General features: G+C 39.5%; 1 protein-coding gene across 1 annotated transcript in view; it reads left to right on the forward strand.

Annotated features, from left to right (window-relative positions):
* The first annotated feature begins 206 nt into the window (after nucleotides 1–206).
* Nucleotides 207–17,809, forward strand: part of LOC118770972 — a 42,254-nt gene continuing 24,651 nt past the window's right edge. Inside the window, 3 exon segments of the mRNA XM_036518775.1 lie at nucleotides 207–266; nucleotides 437–496; nucleotides 607–750. Of these exon segments, the coding sequence (XP_036374668.1) occupies nucleotides 207–266; nucleotides 437–496; nucleotides 607–750 (264 nt within the window).

The following is a 17,809-nucleotide window of genomic DNA, read 5'->3' on the forward strand; positions in this document are numbered from 1 at the left end:
GGGCCGCCGAGTGACTCTCCAACTTGAGGAAACACGAGTCTGTCCGGACTTTTATTTTAACGTGCAACAGTGCTGCTGTGGGAATTTCATGATGAGGTCACTCCCCTGACCTCAACTACCAGAAAGTAGGACGGACCACCTCAGCTCCACAACTGTTGGCAATAGAAACAGTCTGAAGTGAGCAGGCTACAGGGAACAGCCACGATATGACCATCTACACAAGAATGAAGGGGATCACTGTCCCTCTCGCTGGGTTTGAGAGCGCTGTACAGACTCCTTGGCCACACGGTCCTCAGCTCCTCCTCGTCATTCTCCCCTCACAGCCACACAACAACAGCCTCGGTAGCAACACTCCGCCATCGTTAGCCAGCACAGCCTACACTCGAACGTGGCCGGAAGAAGTCTCTAATCTTTCCTCGCAGACTCTTGTTGGCAGCCTGGCCAGCTCTTGATGGTGGCCTGCTCCTCCCAGAAGTGGTCTGTTGCTGCACCTCAGGTGAGGCCTTTTATTTCCCTGTCTCCCCCCAATTACTAGCTTGACCAACCTGCAGCGCAGTCATATTATTCAGTTGATTTCCCTCGCCTGTCTGCGCTCATCCCCTTAAGTGGATAATCGTCGGAAGGGCCTGCCTGAGCAACAACACAGAATATCAGAAACCGGACAACCGCGGCACAGCCCATCCGGATCGCACGCAGGACAAGATGAAAAATGTCACACACCACCTGACATCATTCCCACACGACAACTGTGTCTGGCAGACACATCTTCACATCTTTTTGTCAGAGACATCAGTTAAATGCATTGGGCCTGGACACATCATGCTGGCTATCTCCTAATGGAAACATTAAGATGTTATGGAAAGTTAAGGTAGTCTTGAATATAACACCATTACTTGAGGCACGTATGAAATGCTTGATGGTTGAGGATTATTCAACATGTTTATGCCAGGATATCTAAAAAGGAGACAAGGACTGTTACTGCTACATTTAAGCAGAACTAAATGTGGTGGGGATGGACTCTGATTCAGAATATTAGGTTGATTACATCTATAATGCTTATTGGTATTAGTCATTGTGGAATACTACAAACACACATTGTCAATCCAAGACTATTGACATGACTTTTGGGAGTGAGGTTTCTACTGCTCTGTGCAATGATCAATGTTTCTCCAACCTTAGCTGAACTCTGAATACTTAGGTCAAGGTATCTTTATTATCTCCAAGGGGGCAATTTGTTTCACAGCCAGCAGACAAGCTCAAACATCATCAAGGACATAGAAGATATAGCGTGGACAGTATAGGACGTAAAAAAACATAACATACATAAACATGCTAAAATAAAATTTAAAAAGATAAATAAATGAATAAATAAATAAAATAAAATAAAATAAAATGGTAAAATGCTCATGTGAGGGTTCAGCCTATATAGCTCTGATTAAGAGAAAGGGGTAGGGGGAAACTACTTGGCAAGAGGAGTTCAAGATCTAATTTGTACACCCATTTCATATACCAATCATTAAATTGCAGACGTATGGATGAAAATGGACTGCTAACCCCACTCTGACAAAAAATGGTTCTGCTCAAGTGAACTGTGCTGCATTGCAATAGTGTTTTGTGTTATCCTTAATTTATGAGTGTAGTTGGCTTGCCATATATTGCTATTGCTCCCTATTGAATTAAACATTCAGATGAGGTGGGGCCTGTGCTTGAGGACATTGGTGGTTTGCACAAGCATGGGTAGGCCCTTCGAATGAGGTCAGATTTGGGAGCCCTAAGCCTCAGGCTTGGCAGCCAACAGAGCTGCCAGTGCACTCTCAGGTGTGCCTCTGAGCTTCTCGTGTGGGAGGATGTGTACAGAAAGCCAAACGCTTCACCCTGGACTCTCATTGTCCTCTTCGGCATGGTAATTACTCATAGGAAAGTGGAATTTAATGGATGTCAAAGACAGGATAAATTTCTTCCTCTTGTCTGCTAAGTGAAAATTGCAGTCTCCTCCCTTCACCTCCCTTTCCTTCCTCTCCCTGTATCCCCAGTCTTCTTTCTAAAAGCTATTAGCACAAATAAAACGTGATGTCTACATGAAGGGACGGTAGCCCATGCTACCTACTGCATGCGACTCCTATGAAAGCCTTGCCAGGATGGATTGAGAGGAAAAAAAGGTCAGGGCCTTGGGTAACTGCTATTTTTGCTGACTGTATAGATTGTCACTGGGCAAAAAGTTTGCTCTAAAAAAAAAGTGCTAGGAGCTTGGAGCGCTCATTACACTGATGAGTGCCAGACCAAAAAGGCTTTAGTGTTTTGTCTGCAATCAGTATGATCCCATACTAAATATCACCCTTGTTTGTATTATTTTCGGTAGTAACACAGTTTCAGGTTTCTGTAATAATCATGACAACCTGTTCCTAGAGGCAGTAGAAGTGAGCTGGGTTTTTGACATGTGTTAGAGAGAAGAGAATGGGTTGATGGTTACAGCGATGGTTACAGCGATTTAGACGGCCTCCGTTTACAGTACCACTCCCTTATTGTCAGACACTTGTCTGTGTGTGCAGGGTCACAGCTTTCTCAAAGATTATTGCTTTGGCTGAGCTTGTGTGTGCATGTGTGCACACACAAGCACGCATGCGTTTCACAGAACAGCTTGGGTCTGTTCTGCCTTATTCTGGCTGCTATAAAGGCTGCTATAAAGTTTAATCTTTCCTTTTCAGGGAGTGATTTCTTTGAACTGAGAGGTGTTAGATTGAGACATCCATCAGCATCTACAAGCACACACTGCACAGAGCAATCAGTGTGACAGCTCAGGCACAGCCTACAATAATGTAGCAATTCATGTCAGTTCTGCACTTTGCAAACCCTGAGGTAGCCTTCCACAGGGAAATGGGACAGAGCGGCAGTGCAGGCACAAGGGGACGGAGAACCCGGATTAGAAATCACACAGAAGAGGACACCAAGAAAAGAGGAAAAAATGTGAAAAAAGGACAAAAGCTGGGGGAAAGGGGGGGATAGGATGTAAGCAACAAGGGAGTGAAATGCATGAAAATGGTTGAATGTAATAAAGATGCATTTTGATAATTTCATAATCAAATATTCCCCATTTCAATGATTTCTGCTAATGTGGCACAATGGTAGATCAATTAGTGAGAATGCTGCTAGTGATACACTAGCCCCAGTCACATGATAGCACAGCAGGTGTGTATGGATGGATGGATGGATGGATGGGGCTTTGAAAGAACCACTCAGAAGCTACTCAAAGACTTCATGAGAATGAATATCACACTTCAGGGGAACTCTAAGAGAATAAGAAAAGGGGGGGAGTGAACCCTGGAGAAAGTGTTCAGCTCAGCATCAGCTCTTTTTGTAATATTCCTGAAAGTGCTCTAGGATTCAACTTATTAGCTTGTTGCTTTCGGTGTCTATCTGACAGAGCTTGTTGGCATTCCCCTGCACTCCCACGGCTTTAGCACTGGTGTATCTTACAATTCACCCCAACCCCCCCAGCTTGCCCCTGTGCATGCCATACACAGTCCCATGCCAGTGCCTCTCTGCTAGTTTATATAATTACACCAGCAATGGAAAAAAGCAACAATTACTCAACATCAACAATCTGTTCTTCCAACAACTTTATTTTCCTAATGCTACAACAGTTAGCAAAAAGCATGTTTGCTTGTCTTTTGTGATTTTTTTTTCCAAAGTTTTGTGAACATTGAAGACGTCAAAAGCACAAAGACCTAAATATTTGACACTGGCAGCAGCTGAGTAAGCTATAATTGGGTGAAAATTCATTTCCAGGCTCCAGAAACTTTTTCTGTTAACTTTCAATGGATTCTTTTCTCTGTGCCCTAAATTTTGGGAGATGATTGAAAATGATAGTTTAAAATGAAGAAAATGTGGATTTTTTTTTTTACTTTTTAAATGTAATTTAAATTTAATTTACTTTTAGTGGATGTTTGTTGCTGCATGTAGCACAAATATAGAATGTCAGTGTGCATTAAAAGTCCAGAGTTATCTGAATTATTCTTGTTTCATTTTAAAAAAAATGATGTGCTATGCATAAAAGTATTTGGTAATGAGATACAGTATTAACACTGGGTTACCTCAGTGCTGTTGCAAAGCAGCCATACATTGGCCTATGCCTTGCTTTGCTTGTTTTGGCATTTTATCTTATTTTATTAATTCTATCCACTTTCCACCCTTCCCCATATGTAAATCTTAATTGTATAAATTGTCTTTAATAATTCATTTCCATCCCAACACTTGTGTTGTATCAATGTGGCAGCTGTACTTGTAGCATTTTCTGCTCAACTATATGAAATATATATTGATATAAACAGCATTGTTGTAGTTGTATCCATAATGCTGCCATATTTTATATGCCTCTGCCTGGAGAATATCTCTCCCAGCAACGATATTATGACATAAGGTAATTTCTTTGCCATTATTTTTAATCACCTTCTTCTAACTAACTACCTTGCATTGCAGTGCTTTGCAGTTTACAGCCAATCCACTAGGGGACAGTATGAGCTTCTGTAGGCACAAAAGACCAGGAATGATGGTAGCCAGCACTCCATTTCACTACAAAGATGTGTAAGCATCATATGAGGATGAGAAACACAGAATATGTTCCACAGATGTCTACATACCAATACACCCCAGTGGTGTTATTATAATTCACAACAAAGCACAGCTTGATGCTACTGAGTTTTGTATGCACTTACATAGTAGTAAAAAGATACTGGTATAACAGCTCTATAAATCACAGGCTATAAATTCACATAAAGGCTGCTTGGCAATAGGACATAAATATTGCAGGGTTTGATATGAAAGCATGCCCCTGCATAATAACATAAGCCATATGGCTTCTACTCCTCTATACTCAGATTGTGTTTACAATGTTTGCTCATTTCTCCATATGTCTTTGCTGTTTTCCACATTTGAAAGCACTTATAAAGCTTATGATTTTTGATGCTTGGGGGTATTGGAATGAATGTGTCATTTCTTTAAATCCTGTGTTGGTACAAGTCACTAACGTGTGCTGCAATGCATATATTGAAACACACATACACATACCTGTCTTGAAATTCACAGGTTGATATTATTCTGTTGTTCTCCTGTGTTTGTGAAACAGTCTATTGCACATGGAAACTTCTCCCTGAAGCTACCCTGTTACAGCTGATGATCTGCATCTTAAGCTAATTTGCTAATAAATAATAAAGTAAGCTAATTTGGGCTAATTTTTGGGCTGTTATCCTGAGGGAATGTTTGGTGTTGGAGGGATTATTCCTTGCGATCCATGTATGAAATCAACAGACAGACTTACCATTTCCTGCTCTCGAAATGGTGTGAGCAGTTTTCTGTGGAATTAATCCTCATCACAAGGCAGACCTCTCTCATCAGCTGTGGTACTCTCCATCTTGCACAGCCAATAGTTGAAGTACATTCATACAAATATTAACATTTTTTTGTCAAATTTCACCTCATTACTGATCAAGCTGGTTGGGGGGGGTTGCTATACAAAATCTAGTTTCGCTGCCTCTCATCAGAGTTGACATGCACATGACCTAAAAACTCATTTAATAATCTGATATATTTGAGATGGATTATTAAAACAGCAGTGGGGATGTCCTGAGGACCCATACTGTTTATGAGATTGGAACTTAACTCTGATCTGTTGCAGTGGGGAAAAACTATGGCCTTTGTACAATCTAACTGCACTGTGCCTTGTCTTCAACCTCAACAAGCAACACATTAAATCAAATATATTTTTGTATGTCTTGTGCAAATGTAATGACTGCCAAACTCATAATGTTGAAACATGAAATGGCAAAATTAACCAAAAACCAAGGCAAATTCTTGCGTTTGTTCCTTCTGAAGTGAAAGTATTAGTAACTATTCACACTGAGGAGCCCACCCAAATTTAGCTGTATCAAGTCTGTTGGAAAAGACACTGTCAAACACAATGTCCTACTTCACATTCCAAATACTGAATAGATTTTGAATCTTATCATAAATAACCCTCCTGAAAGTAATTTTCTGCTTGGAATGGAAATCTGTGCTTTTTTCAGGTTTTGAAAGACTTCTCTGGGAAACTTAGGCATGCTTGAGAGACAAATATTTACAGAGGTACAGTTTTCTTAGTTTAAACTGTTTCAGCTACTGGTCAGTAGTTACCCCTTGTCTTTACGTTGCATACTTACTTGTGTGTGTTGGTTGCACAAAACCAATCAATTTGGTGTGGACATTCTGATAACAAAATTTGCAAGCCATTTCTGAACTGCTAGGCATTACTGTAGTTGAACTTTCATTGAGTCGTCATGACAAGTGAACATTGAACATACCTGATAATTACCTTTGGAACTACAAGCTGACAATGATGCTAATTATCAGAATACAAATATATTATGATAATAACAGTCTACAATAATAGTTTATTGAAAACAAAAGCTGTCATCTTGAAAAATCATTTTGAAGAAAACAAGATCACAAAATCTGAGGACATTGATAGTAACTGTCTTTGGTATTTTTCTGAATACAAAATAGTGTAAAGTTGAACGCAGTAGAGAACATTGTACATTGGACTAATTTACTCGAAAAATCAGTATTGAAATGATGTACTCTGTATCATTGTCAGGGCTCCGCCCCCCTAGCTGTGGTGTTTTTGTTTCTCCCTGTCCATGTGCTTTTTGTTTTTCCTTGTGTTCCAGCCCCGCCCCGCTCCCCGCCTGGTCCCCGCCCACCTGATTGCCCCATTACCTTCACCTGCCCGCCTGCTCACCTGCATCCCATCTCATCATCAGCCCAGCCCTATTTCTACCCTGCTTGTTCCTGTCTTGTTTGCCAGTTCGTTGCAGTGTGTTTCGTACCTGTTTCATTCCCGCAGTTTTTTGAATGTCTGATTTCTCTGTGCTTGACTCTGCCTGCCCTTTGTCTTCGTTTTTCTGCCTGCCGTTTTGTCCCGTTGCCTGATCATTTGCCTGCCCGGTTCCTGACCCTGCCTGCTTCTGTTACTGACCCTGCTTTTGTCCACGGACTGCCTTCCGGTTTTCGACCCTGCCTGCTTTTGTTGCGCAACTTGCCTGCCGTCATTAATAATCCTGCCTGGAACCTGAAGCGCTCTTGGTCTGCAACTGAGTCCTTGCCTGAGCCCTTACAATCATACAAGAAAAATAAAAACTCTGCAGGAGTGAGGCAGTAAGAACAGTGAAAAGGAGACAGATCAAATCCAATATACTGTAATCCTTATTGTGTATATAGTGCACACCAAAAACAAGTTAGGGAAATTCTGGATTTGACTTGGAATTTAGACAAATGTGAGATGTGAGTCAATGAGGTGGTGTATTTTCCAGATTAGATATTCTACATAATATGCATTTTATGAAAATTCCCTCTGATGGTAACTGCCTGTCACTGACTGAGAACCTGCATTGTGCTGATAATTTGCTGTAAAATGGTATGTTGCCCAGGAAGTGTGAGCCTTGTACTATCAAATGACCCTATGTGAAAGGACCATTACAAAAAGATGTTCCACCCACTATACCCAAGGTAAAAGAAGTAAAAGGAATAGTGTAAGGATGAACAACTTTGACAGCATATTGATCAGGCCCTATTGGAAGCCTGCTTCAGAAAACAGAATCAACACATATAAACATTTAAATAACATATTAATGTTTTGTCACAGAAAAATCAGTCAGCCACACAACATTAGAGCTCATTAGTTGTCAGAAGTCAGAGGACAGAAATGGTTCGCTGAATATTCAACCGATTGCACATTGAGTTTGTTAATGAGCATGGGGGGGGGAATCCTACTTTTAAGTGAGGCTCCATTCCCTGCTCTTACCCCCTTGGCACCCCTGTTCAGTCTCTGTGAGAGTGAAATCTAATTTGCATGGCGTTGAATATGGGCAGTCTACTGTGTTGTTACAGTACAGCTAGGGGGTAGTCAGGATGTCATGGATGATGTGATAAAACTTAGTTTTGGTCCTCTCACATAAAGCAGTGCTGAAAGTCTCATTCAACAATTCACCCCAACAGATGTTGTGGTGACTACTGTTGTTGCACAATGTCTCACTGATTTTGAACCTTTTTAATGGCTCAGAAAATTTGCAAAAGTTTGATGTAAAAGCCTACAAAAACCTAAAGTTAAATGCAGCAACCTACCCAAATGTGCAGCAATTTAGATTTACATCATCAGATGATACTGTACAGTAACTGATTATTTATTTGTTCATAGTGCTGTGTAATGTTTTCAAGGGGTATTTTTTAGGATTCATACATTCGTCAGTTACAGAAAACAAAATCATGTGTCGGTGAAACCAATATATTTTGAAACTATATTTTAAATAAATAACTTGGTACATTATAAAACAAAGTCCTTGTCTCCCTTAGCATTCACCTAAAACATTTGTTGTTCAGTGGGACAGGTGGTCATTCTCTCACAGATTCATTCTGGTTCGCCTCAGTGGCCTGGAACTACTCTGATTAGCGGTGCAGTAAACTACACCAAGCACCAATACAGACAACGGCTGAAAGTGCAGTCATAGCCAACTACTCAAGAGGAGAATTCATTCCAGGCTAGGAGTAATGAGTTTTACCGTAATGACTGTAAGTTTTTTCCCATCCACAGAACTCAATTCGTGTGTAAGAACATTTTAACATTTGCTTAATTTGTTACTCAAAGTTAATGACAAAATACAGAGTAGCGATATTGAATAAAGCATTATGGCACTCAAACCTGTGATATATCATGAATGTTGGCATGGCTAGGGGGTGTTAAGCACAAACACTAAACTTAAGGCTGGCTATTTTGGTACATGAAATAGGAAGAGAGACTGAATTTAACACATTTTTGATTGCATGAAACATTCCTGCAATGAAGACCAAACCAATGAAGACCAATGAAGATACCAAACTTTGTTATAGGAGCAATAGGTCAGAACATACCATTTTATAATATAATTTTATTTTACACAAGTACAATTTTCTTTCCCTCTGCAGTCAACATTTCATAAAGCCTGTCAGCACAATTAGCCAGTAGACACAATTTCAATGTCTAGAGTTGGGCAAAGCAAAGAGCACCATCAAATATTGCCTTATTTTCTAGCATCCCCAATGAGTACAGTTTCAGTGTCTTGTAAAGCACCCTGCTTTAACCCCAGTGACAGATTGGAAGCCAAGTTGAACTTCTCTTTTTTTGCAGAGAGACCAAGTTGATGAATCACCAAGGTTCTGGCTCTGCTTGAGCCATACCGCGGAGCGGCAGACCATCATTACTCAGGCAAAGTAAAAATGAAAAGTCTGACAGCTGCTTTGTGAGCCGCATTACCCTCACCTACTTCAGAGTGACAGCCTGCATATATCCCACAGGTGTCAGTGTTGGGATTTTCTCTAATAAGCCAGTTACACTTATAAATCTGGGCATGAAGTTATCCAAGATGACTGGTTAGTGAAAATTTACGGTAAATGTAATTTCATGGCTTCCTGAACATCCAATGAAATACGTTTCAATTGTTCTTTGTCTTTTTCACCAGGGAGGGTTTCTTTCCTGTTCCCAGTACACAGGACCAGTAATGTTTTGGGAACCTGTTAAAGCATGTGCACATGCTGGGGGAATGTAATCTATACTTTCATGCTATTCAGCAGGGCTGACAGCCTGAAAATGGAATGTTTTGCTGCTCATTAGGACAAGCAGCAGCTAAGATGCACATCTGTAGAGGAGATTGTTTTAGTGCTAAGTGAAGGGGAAAACAGTTGACAAAATAAGCAGAGAAAATGATTTGAATCTGAGACATCAGAACTGAAGCACTTTAGAGCACTTTTTCTCATCTCATTTTCCACAGGAGTTAAGCTCCTCTTGACAATACTGCACTTTATTATTAGGCAAGATTTCGACATACATTTGTTTAATTCTTGAAGCATCCAGCATATATACCAAGGCCATTGACCCTACAGGTTACCGGCAAGATGAAATGGGTGAAACAACTTTAAGTCATAGGTTATTACAATCTCTATAATAGGTTTATAACAGGCTGAAAAAGTCAAATGACCTTATTATGACTTTATTTTAATTAGGATAGAAGTCAGGAGACTTTATTGACTATAACATGGGTGATCTATCATCTGTCCTCTCAACAGACACACCATTGTTGTCATTTGTCATTGGGACAGGCTGAAAGGACTGGAGATCTGGCATAGAAGAACTTCTAGTGTTATATTATTGGCCTTGTAATGAACATGAAAATATCATTCTGCATTTTAATGATGTTGTGTGCAGACGTTCAGGGCTTCTCTAAGTTCTCTGAGTTCCACAAGCAGAAAGTGAAAGAGGTGTAAGCCTCTCAGTGAAGATGATGTTTGTCTGAATTTGCTGTAAAACAGTACACAATTGCCTCTTATCACCTTTGGCGATCTGCCGCTGACTTTGCTTGATGAATTTGCCTTTTGATGGGGCATGCATCTGCAAATTTCATAAAACTATACAGGCTCAAAAAATTACATTGGTTAACGATACTGCAGTGATGATAGATATTTCAATGTTTGTTCAGTCTCAATAGGTCTTAGTGTAGTTACTCCAACTTGTTAAACAGGCTAAATGAGACAATTTAATTGACCACATCAGGAGCTCGGCAGTGGACCCTTCTGAACCTCTAAAATCAATTACTAATGGAAAATGAGGGCCAGGTAAAATACTAACTGGTCTGATTTTGCACATTTATCTGTAGGGTCACTAGATTAAAATGTGTGTGCTATGCTGTATGATTTACAAGGACATTAACTAAATGAGTAATAGAATTTATCTTTACATTTTCTTAAAAATGCCAGACAAAAAAAAAGAGTCCATGCAAAAAAGTACTTTTGTTATTCATAGAATTTCTGATTTTGTTTACTTTTTATGCAGGCTTCCACACTGGGAAAACTTTTTGGATCTTGTTTTCTGGTGGAAAAAAAAAGAACTCTGAGTCTGAGTTCCAGGTCAAATAAATGTGAAAAGCTGGTACTGAGTGAAGTTTCTTTTCACTTTCAATTTCAAGCTCTTTCATATCTTAGATGCAGTTAATTTAAGGCTGTTATAAATGAACTTGTCATTGCTGTTTCACAAATGGCATTAGTTAAAAAGCTATGCCTTGCTCTTCATTTTTTCCCTCCATTTCTACCACCATGATGGATAAATTATTTTCCATTGTTGCTTTTACCACAGACTTTTAATCTGTGTTTTTTGTAGTCCTGTGTGTGCGTACTAATTTCTTGCATTATCTGTTGCAATCAATCCCCCATAGTACAGAGAAGGAGTGAAATAGATTTTAAAACTCATGAATTTAAAAACCCAAACTACTCTCAGCTGACATGAACCATTTAGAATGGATTTGGGTTCAGGTATAAAAAGTGTAGAAGACATTATCTGGGTAGCAAGGCCTTCTTACACTATATGGCGAATTACTTACACTGTAATCTGAAGTTACTGTACTATTTTTCCAACTACTATGCTCAGAAATGAATAGTATTTATGTAGTGATTTTTGCTCTTTGAAGGGATTTCAAATCACTTGATAGTGTTGGATTTCTGAGTCAGGGCCAAGCATAGTGCTTTTTCAATTTTGCATGATTTTGTAAACAGCAAGCGTGGCAGTGAATTATAAATTACAGCAGTAATACCTTGCCTTTACTAGCCTTCCAATAGTGGGTGTAGTGAAGCATTAAAACCAGGCTCTTTGGCATGTATATGTGTACACACATACAGTGTCGTCATAGTTATATAGATTGCTATTAGAGTATAGCTTAGCATAACGTTTCTAAGCATAAACATTTCTTTTTTATATCTTGTGTTACTATATCATCAGGGGTGCAAATATGGATGACATGGATCTCTTTTTCTTTTTTGTTGACTGTATTGCAATGTTGCAATGACCATATATACAAAACTCAAAAAATGATTTTCATTTTTTTTTTTTTACAAATGTGTGGTGTTTGCTTTTTCATTAAAATCCACAACTATTACCCTTAGAATAACTATTACCCTGAGCAAGTTATCTCATGAGAATTAATAATTAATATTATAATATAATAATAATGTTAGGATATGCCTCCACTAATAAAACTTTTCATTAAAGAATTAAAAGAGTGGTGATTGTAGGTGTATAATGAGAAACGGATGTATAAATTTTGCAAGTGAGAATTGAGCAATATCATTGAATTTTTATTTATTTTGATGCGGTAACTTGGAGCTACAGCATTTGTGTTAATCTTATGTTTGAACATTGAATGTTGTTTCAATAGCATGTAATGAAATAATGCTGAGATACTCTACATTTTAAAAGCATAGAACAATGCTGAGATTATGCTAAATTCTGTTGTATCAAAATGTATTGTTACATGTTGCACTGTGTTGCATGCATCAAGTGCATTTTCATATACATTCCTATATATTGTTTCTTAGGTATAAGTATTGTACTGTATCATTGAAACCAAGCAAACTCTTTGGAAAGAAGCTGTCACTTCCAATCCAAACCTTTTCCTTTTTCATGTGTTAAGCATAAGGTATAGCATAACTGAATATGGATACTTATAGGTTATGGATGTAGATTACTTGGCAGAATTGATTTATTCTTGAGGTAAATTAAAGAAGGGAGAGGTAATAGAGGCTACTTTGACATCTGACTGAGAATTTAAAGTAGGCTACAAAATGAATTATAACTAAACTTGGTCTCAAACTACTGTCCGTAACTAGAAGAAGCATAAAAAATTTCCACCACTTTGGTCCTCAGGTTCAACAATATACAAAAAAATGTGTGTGTACTACCACTGCATGCCAGCTTCCAAATTAGGTGCTGAAATGTGAAATCTAAGGATGTCCCGTAGTAATACACAATCCAACTGAGGTGTAGCAGAAAGACTTGCTTTTATGTTTATGTTTTTGCTCATAGTTAGCCCTCCATTTTGTCCCTTTCAACTCTTAATGGGTCATTCATTATTTTAAAGTGATAGCTGTGATTCGTCTTGAAGAACTGAAGGTGATTTCCTAAGATTTGCAATAGAAATGAAATGAAAAAGATTTTGTATAATTCAAATGAACACTGAGTTGTCGAAGTAACAGTTTTTAATGTCTCCATTTAAATGCAAATTTGAACTTTATGACCCTCTCTGAATGACTGTGTGGATTGGAAATCTTACTTTGAAGTGTCTCTCCAGCCTGATTGCACAGGGCGTGCTCTGCATGCATGTATGGCAAATTCAAGCTGTAAAATGTGTGTGGGGCCATGCAGAGAGTCAGTGAGAGTCAGTGAGAGTCAGTGTGAAGCCACAGATCAGAATTCCTGAGCTCAACAAAGGCAAGAATAGTGACAGTATGCACCCTTCACACTGTTACTCTGAAGAAACTACGGTATAAAGCTGAAGATATAATAGTTATTGTTGTTGGAAAGATTGGCATGAGCTTTATTCTAGCTGCCATCTAAGTCTTAATCATGCAGGTCCATCATGACACTACATGTTTATGTCCTTATGTTGCTGTACTCTCCATATTAGGTGCACTTTTTGTATGCTTCACTCAATCTTGGTTACTGTTGCTGTGACTGTATTGTACGTGCTGTTGAGCTGTGGAGCAAATTGATGCAGCATGAAGGTTTGTGTGTGTATTCTGTCTGAGGGTAAGTGTGAGAAGGTACATGAGGGTACAAGACTTCAGTAATAATGTCTAGAATGTCTAGTGACGTCTCATAATTCTGCCTCTTACTTGAACTGTAGAGCAGCCTGACGGTATATTATAATTTTGTTTCAAGATCATCTCATCTAGGAATAAACACAATTCAGATTTGCATAAAGTATATGCCAGCCAACAGTTTTAATTGCTAAATGTTTGCATTTGTATCTGTGTTTGCATCAAGATGAATTTGACATATCCACCCCCGCCCCCTCCAGTGTCAGCTGGCACTCCTGTTAATTATCATCCTGCTCCTGCAGCTATTTGACAATTTCAACAATAATGAATGTGGCACACTCACCTGGGAGAGCAGAGTGAGTTATTCTGTGCTACAGGTCTCATTTATAAAAAGCACATGGATTCCATCCTATATTTAGTCATATGAATTTTCTTCAAAAGATTCACAGGTAGTATTTATATAATGGTCAAGCACATAAAGAAAGTTGTGTGTCTCTGAAATATCCTTTGTTGAGTCTTTTACCTCAGACTGATTCAGAGTGATCACATGTGACCAAGCTCCAAAACCCCACCCGGAGATTGTTCTCCAATTAACCTGTCATATAAGTAGTTTAGAACAGGACAATTATGTCCTTGGAAATGGCTGAGAGAAAAAAGAAGAACTTTTCAGAGGCTAGAATTGAATCTCTCCTCAGGGAAATTAAGTTCCATGCCAGTACCCTTTTTGGGAGTTTGAGCAGTGGTCTCACCCGCAAGATACTGTGTGTGGCATGACAGTGTGTCACAGTTGCAGTGAATGAAGTTGGGGAGCAGGCCAGTTCCCCACACCCTCTACCATTGGATTCTCCTCCCTCCCGGCCTCCAAAACCACAGGGAAACGGGTCACCATCTGTCCCAGGAGTTCCACCTTCACCTGTCATTCACCAGCCAGTATTTGAGTCAGAGTCCTTACTGACTCTGTTCTACAACCCTAAGATATCCGTGAATCAATTGCTACAGCCTCTGACTTAAGACAGCTGTGCCACATTTTGCCGAAGCTCAATAATGGTAATAAATTGTTCAGATTGTGTCTCAGCTGTTTAAAAAATAAATTTTATGCTCAACACTTTGTGTTTTCAGTTTTTGGTTTACAGTATTGCAATAATCTATATAACTCACTAGAAGCTAGGTCTTCAGGGGATAGCCCCAATCACCTGAAGAGCTGAATAAGTAAGTACAAGCTACAATACTCCAAGTCAACCACCAAATAACAATTTTTAAAGTCACTACTGACAAACCATGCAACTCACCAAAAACCATCTGTCCCTCCCTGCTCCTGCATCAAGCCAAGTCCCTACCCTGATGTGTGCAGAATAAAGGATTCATGGGTAGAGCCTGACCACCTTGCAACTGTATTTACTACTGCCATGTGGGCATCACAGATGATCTGAGTGTTAATGGAGTGGTAGTGTTTGCAGCTGACATAGAGATGCTCATCTATGAGGGGTGCCCATATAGCAACATGGGTGTATTCTATCAGCCAGTGAAATATGGGAACCTGATGGTGAGGAAAAGTGAAAGCAGTTCATAACCCAGTCATCATTCTAGGCAAAATAGTCAGCTTGGTCCCTGAACACTCGTCCTGTGAAATGCATGGTTAAGCAAGTCCTCTAATAAGGCTAGTACAACCATTGTTAAATGTCAGTTTGCACAGGTACTGGACATACTGTACTTACAGAGACCTACATTTTCACTGATATAGAAAAGCTTTGAAACAATATTAAAATAGCATTTTTAATGTCCATTTAGTTTGAATTTTGAGACCTACATCATATTCTCTCACACACAATGATAGGCCTGCGCACCTCACCTTTAATATAAGCCTGTAATATAGCTTTGTATGTCAGGTGGGAAGCTTTATCAAATCATTACTCTGACATGGATTTACGCAAATTCTAAGATCAAATATGTTCATAAGACCATTTTATAAATGAGGCCCCAGATATACTAAATTTGCCTAATGAAATGTTGAGCATTTAACACTGACACAAAAACAATCGCATATCATTATGGTTTAGATGTAGGCTACCCATTCATTCTGCTGGAGTGTGCAACATGAACTGCAAAACATTTTTAAGAATAACATACCCTCAACATTTAAATTTATATTTAATATCATTTTATTAAAGATTGACCTCTTTCCAGTCCATACAGATTTGCAAAATGGAATACATTTTTGTTACTGCAATACTGCCATTTGATATAAGGAACAAGTGTTCAGGCTAAGAACAACATTCCTCAATGTATTTGAAAAGACTGAGAAAGCTTGGCTTTTCTATAGAGGTGGCGGTTGAAGTGTGCCACATATTACCTCATGAAGCAACGCTAACAATGCCAGATCCCTCTGCTCTCCCTTTGGTCAATACTGCCATCACACTCTATGGCCCAAGATCACTGGGCCAGATTCACTATTGATGTATACTGTACGTATGATCAATCTCATGAACATTTTGGAAGTCATCGATTTGTTGTTAGTTGAAATTTGATACTACTTCCAAACAAATTTTACAACTGCCCCAGACCACCTGAACCGTATACACAAGTACATGTTGTAATGGGGCCAGGTGAGTAGTGGTGGAAGGGCACTGTATGCCTGCCGAGTGGCTCCATTCCCTGGTGGACTGGAGCCAGTTTACATCTTCCAGCCAGCCCGCAGTCATGCACCTGTCCTCAATGAACTTTCCCGTTTATTTAAGGCTCCCCAAATCTCTGAATCTCGCTCATCATCTTCCTTACTCGCTCAGCTGATCACTGTATGGTAAGATAACTGCTATTTACACGCTTATAGAATCATTATGCTATTGGTATACTCTGTAGTCCCTCACCTATACAACTAGTGCCATTTTAGGCTGAGCTCAGGCCACAGGTATGTATGCATCTCTATGAGAGACTGCAACCTGTATAGAGCAACACTACACGAGACCAGAGGCTACAGTCTCTCTGTTGCATATATAAGCATTCTGTCTTAGCGATTAGCAGAGAGGCATTTGAGTGATTTGGTTACTAAATTAAACCGCGTTAACATTACAAAATTTGGAGTCAGATGTATTAAAAGCAATTATATTTAACAAATTTTGTTCCCGAACCACCAAAGGTAACAGCACACCATCCTTCGCCGCTCGGGCACTTCCATTGTTGGTGTGTTCAAATGAGAGCTGTACAGGCAGCTCTACAGGAGCAAAATACGCTCATTTTTTATGAACATATTAATGAATAAGGCCCTCTAGATCTAGACTACCTGGTCATCACTGAAGGTTATCTTAAAACCAAGCTGGGTGAAAGAAACACATTCCATTGCTATTTGGGCAGGAAGAGGTTGATGTCTTAGGTTTCCATTGACAGTGGCACAAGGCTTGCACAAGGGGGTGGGAGTTCAATCAAAATGTTGTTCTGTAAATGGATCAACTTCTCCAGTTCCTCCCCTGATTCCTTGCCCCGGAGGTTTCCACAGACCTAATATTCCTGAATAATATGGCTCTGAAACTTTTATTTGAAACTCCCTTTTTTAATTTTGACAGCCCATCCATTCCTCACTTCCTTCCCTTAATATTCTACAGCACATTCATCACAAAATGTTGCTCACTCATTTATTATTGCACAAATCATATATTCTCAAATTATACTCAGTATGTCAGCATATACCTGCTTGCAAAAACAGCTGTGCCATTTATTTCACTGCTGTGAAACTAAACAGACTTTATCCAAGGGTGGAATTTAAATGTCTGTCCTATAGTAACACCTGTTCAGGTGTGGTTTTTATTCAAGGGTTCTATGAAATTAACTTATGAATCAAACCTCTGCATGCCATATCCTGAGTTCCTGTAGGGTGAAAAACATGATTGGGAAGGCCATACTTTTGAAAGACAGCTGTCAGTGCTCCGCCTCCTTAGCTGTCGAGTTTTTGTTTTTTCCTTTTGCCCATGTGCTTTTGTTTTCCTTGTGTTTTAGTCCTGCCCCGCTCCCCGCCCGGTCTCCGCCCGCCCTATTGCCTGCACACCTGCTTCCCATTCCCTCGTCTGCCCTGCCCTATATCTTCCCTGCTTTTCCCTGTCCTGTTGCTAGTTCGTCACAGTGTTTTTCGCCTGTTTCGTCCCCGCGTTTGCATTTTTGCTTCTGTCTGCCGGTT

This window comes from Megalops cyprinoides, chromosome 2 (genome assembly GCF_013368585.1).
Source record: "Megalops cyprinoides isolate fMegCyp1 chromosome 2, fMegCyp1.pri, whole genome shotgun sequence".
Classification (NCBI taxonomy): Eukaryota; Metazoa; Chordata; class Actinopteri; order Elopiformes; family Megalopidae; genus Megalops; species Megalops cyprinoides.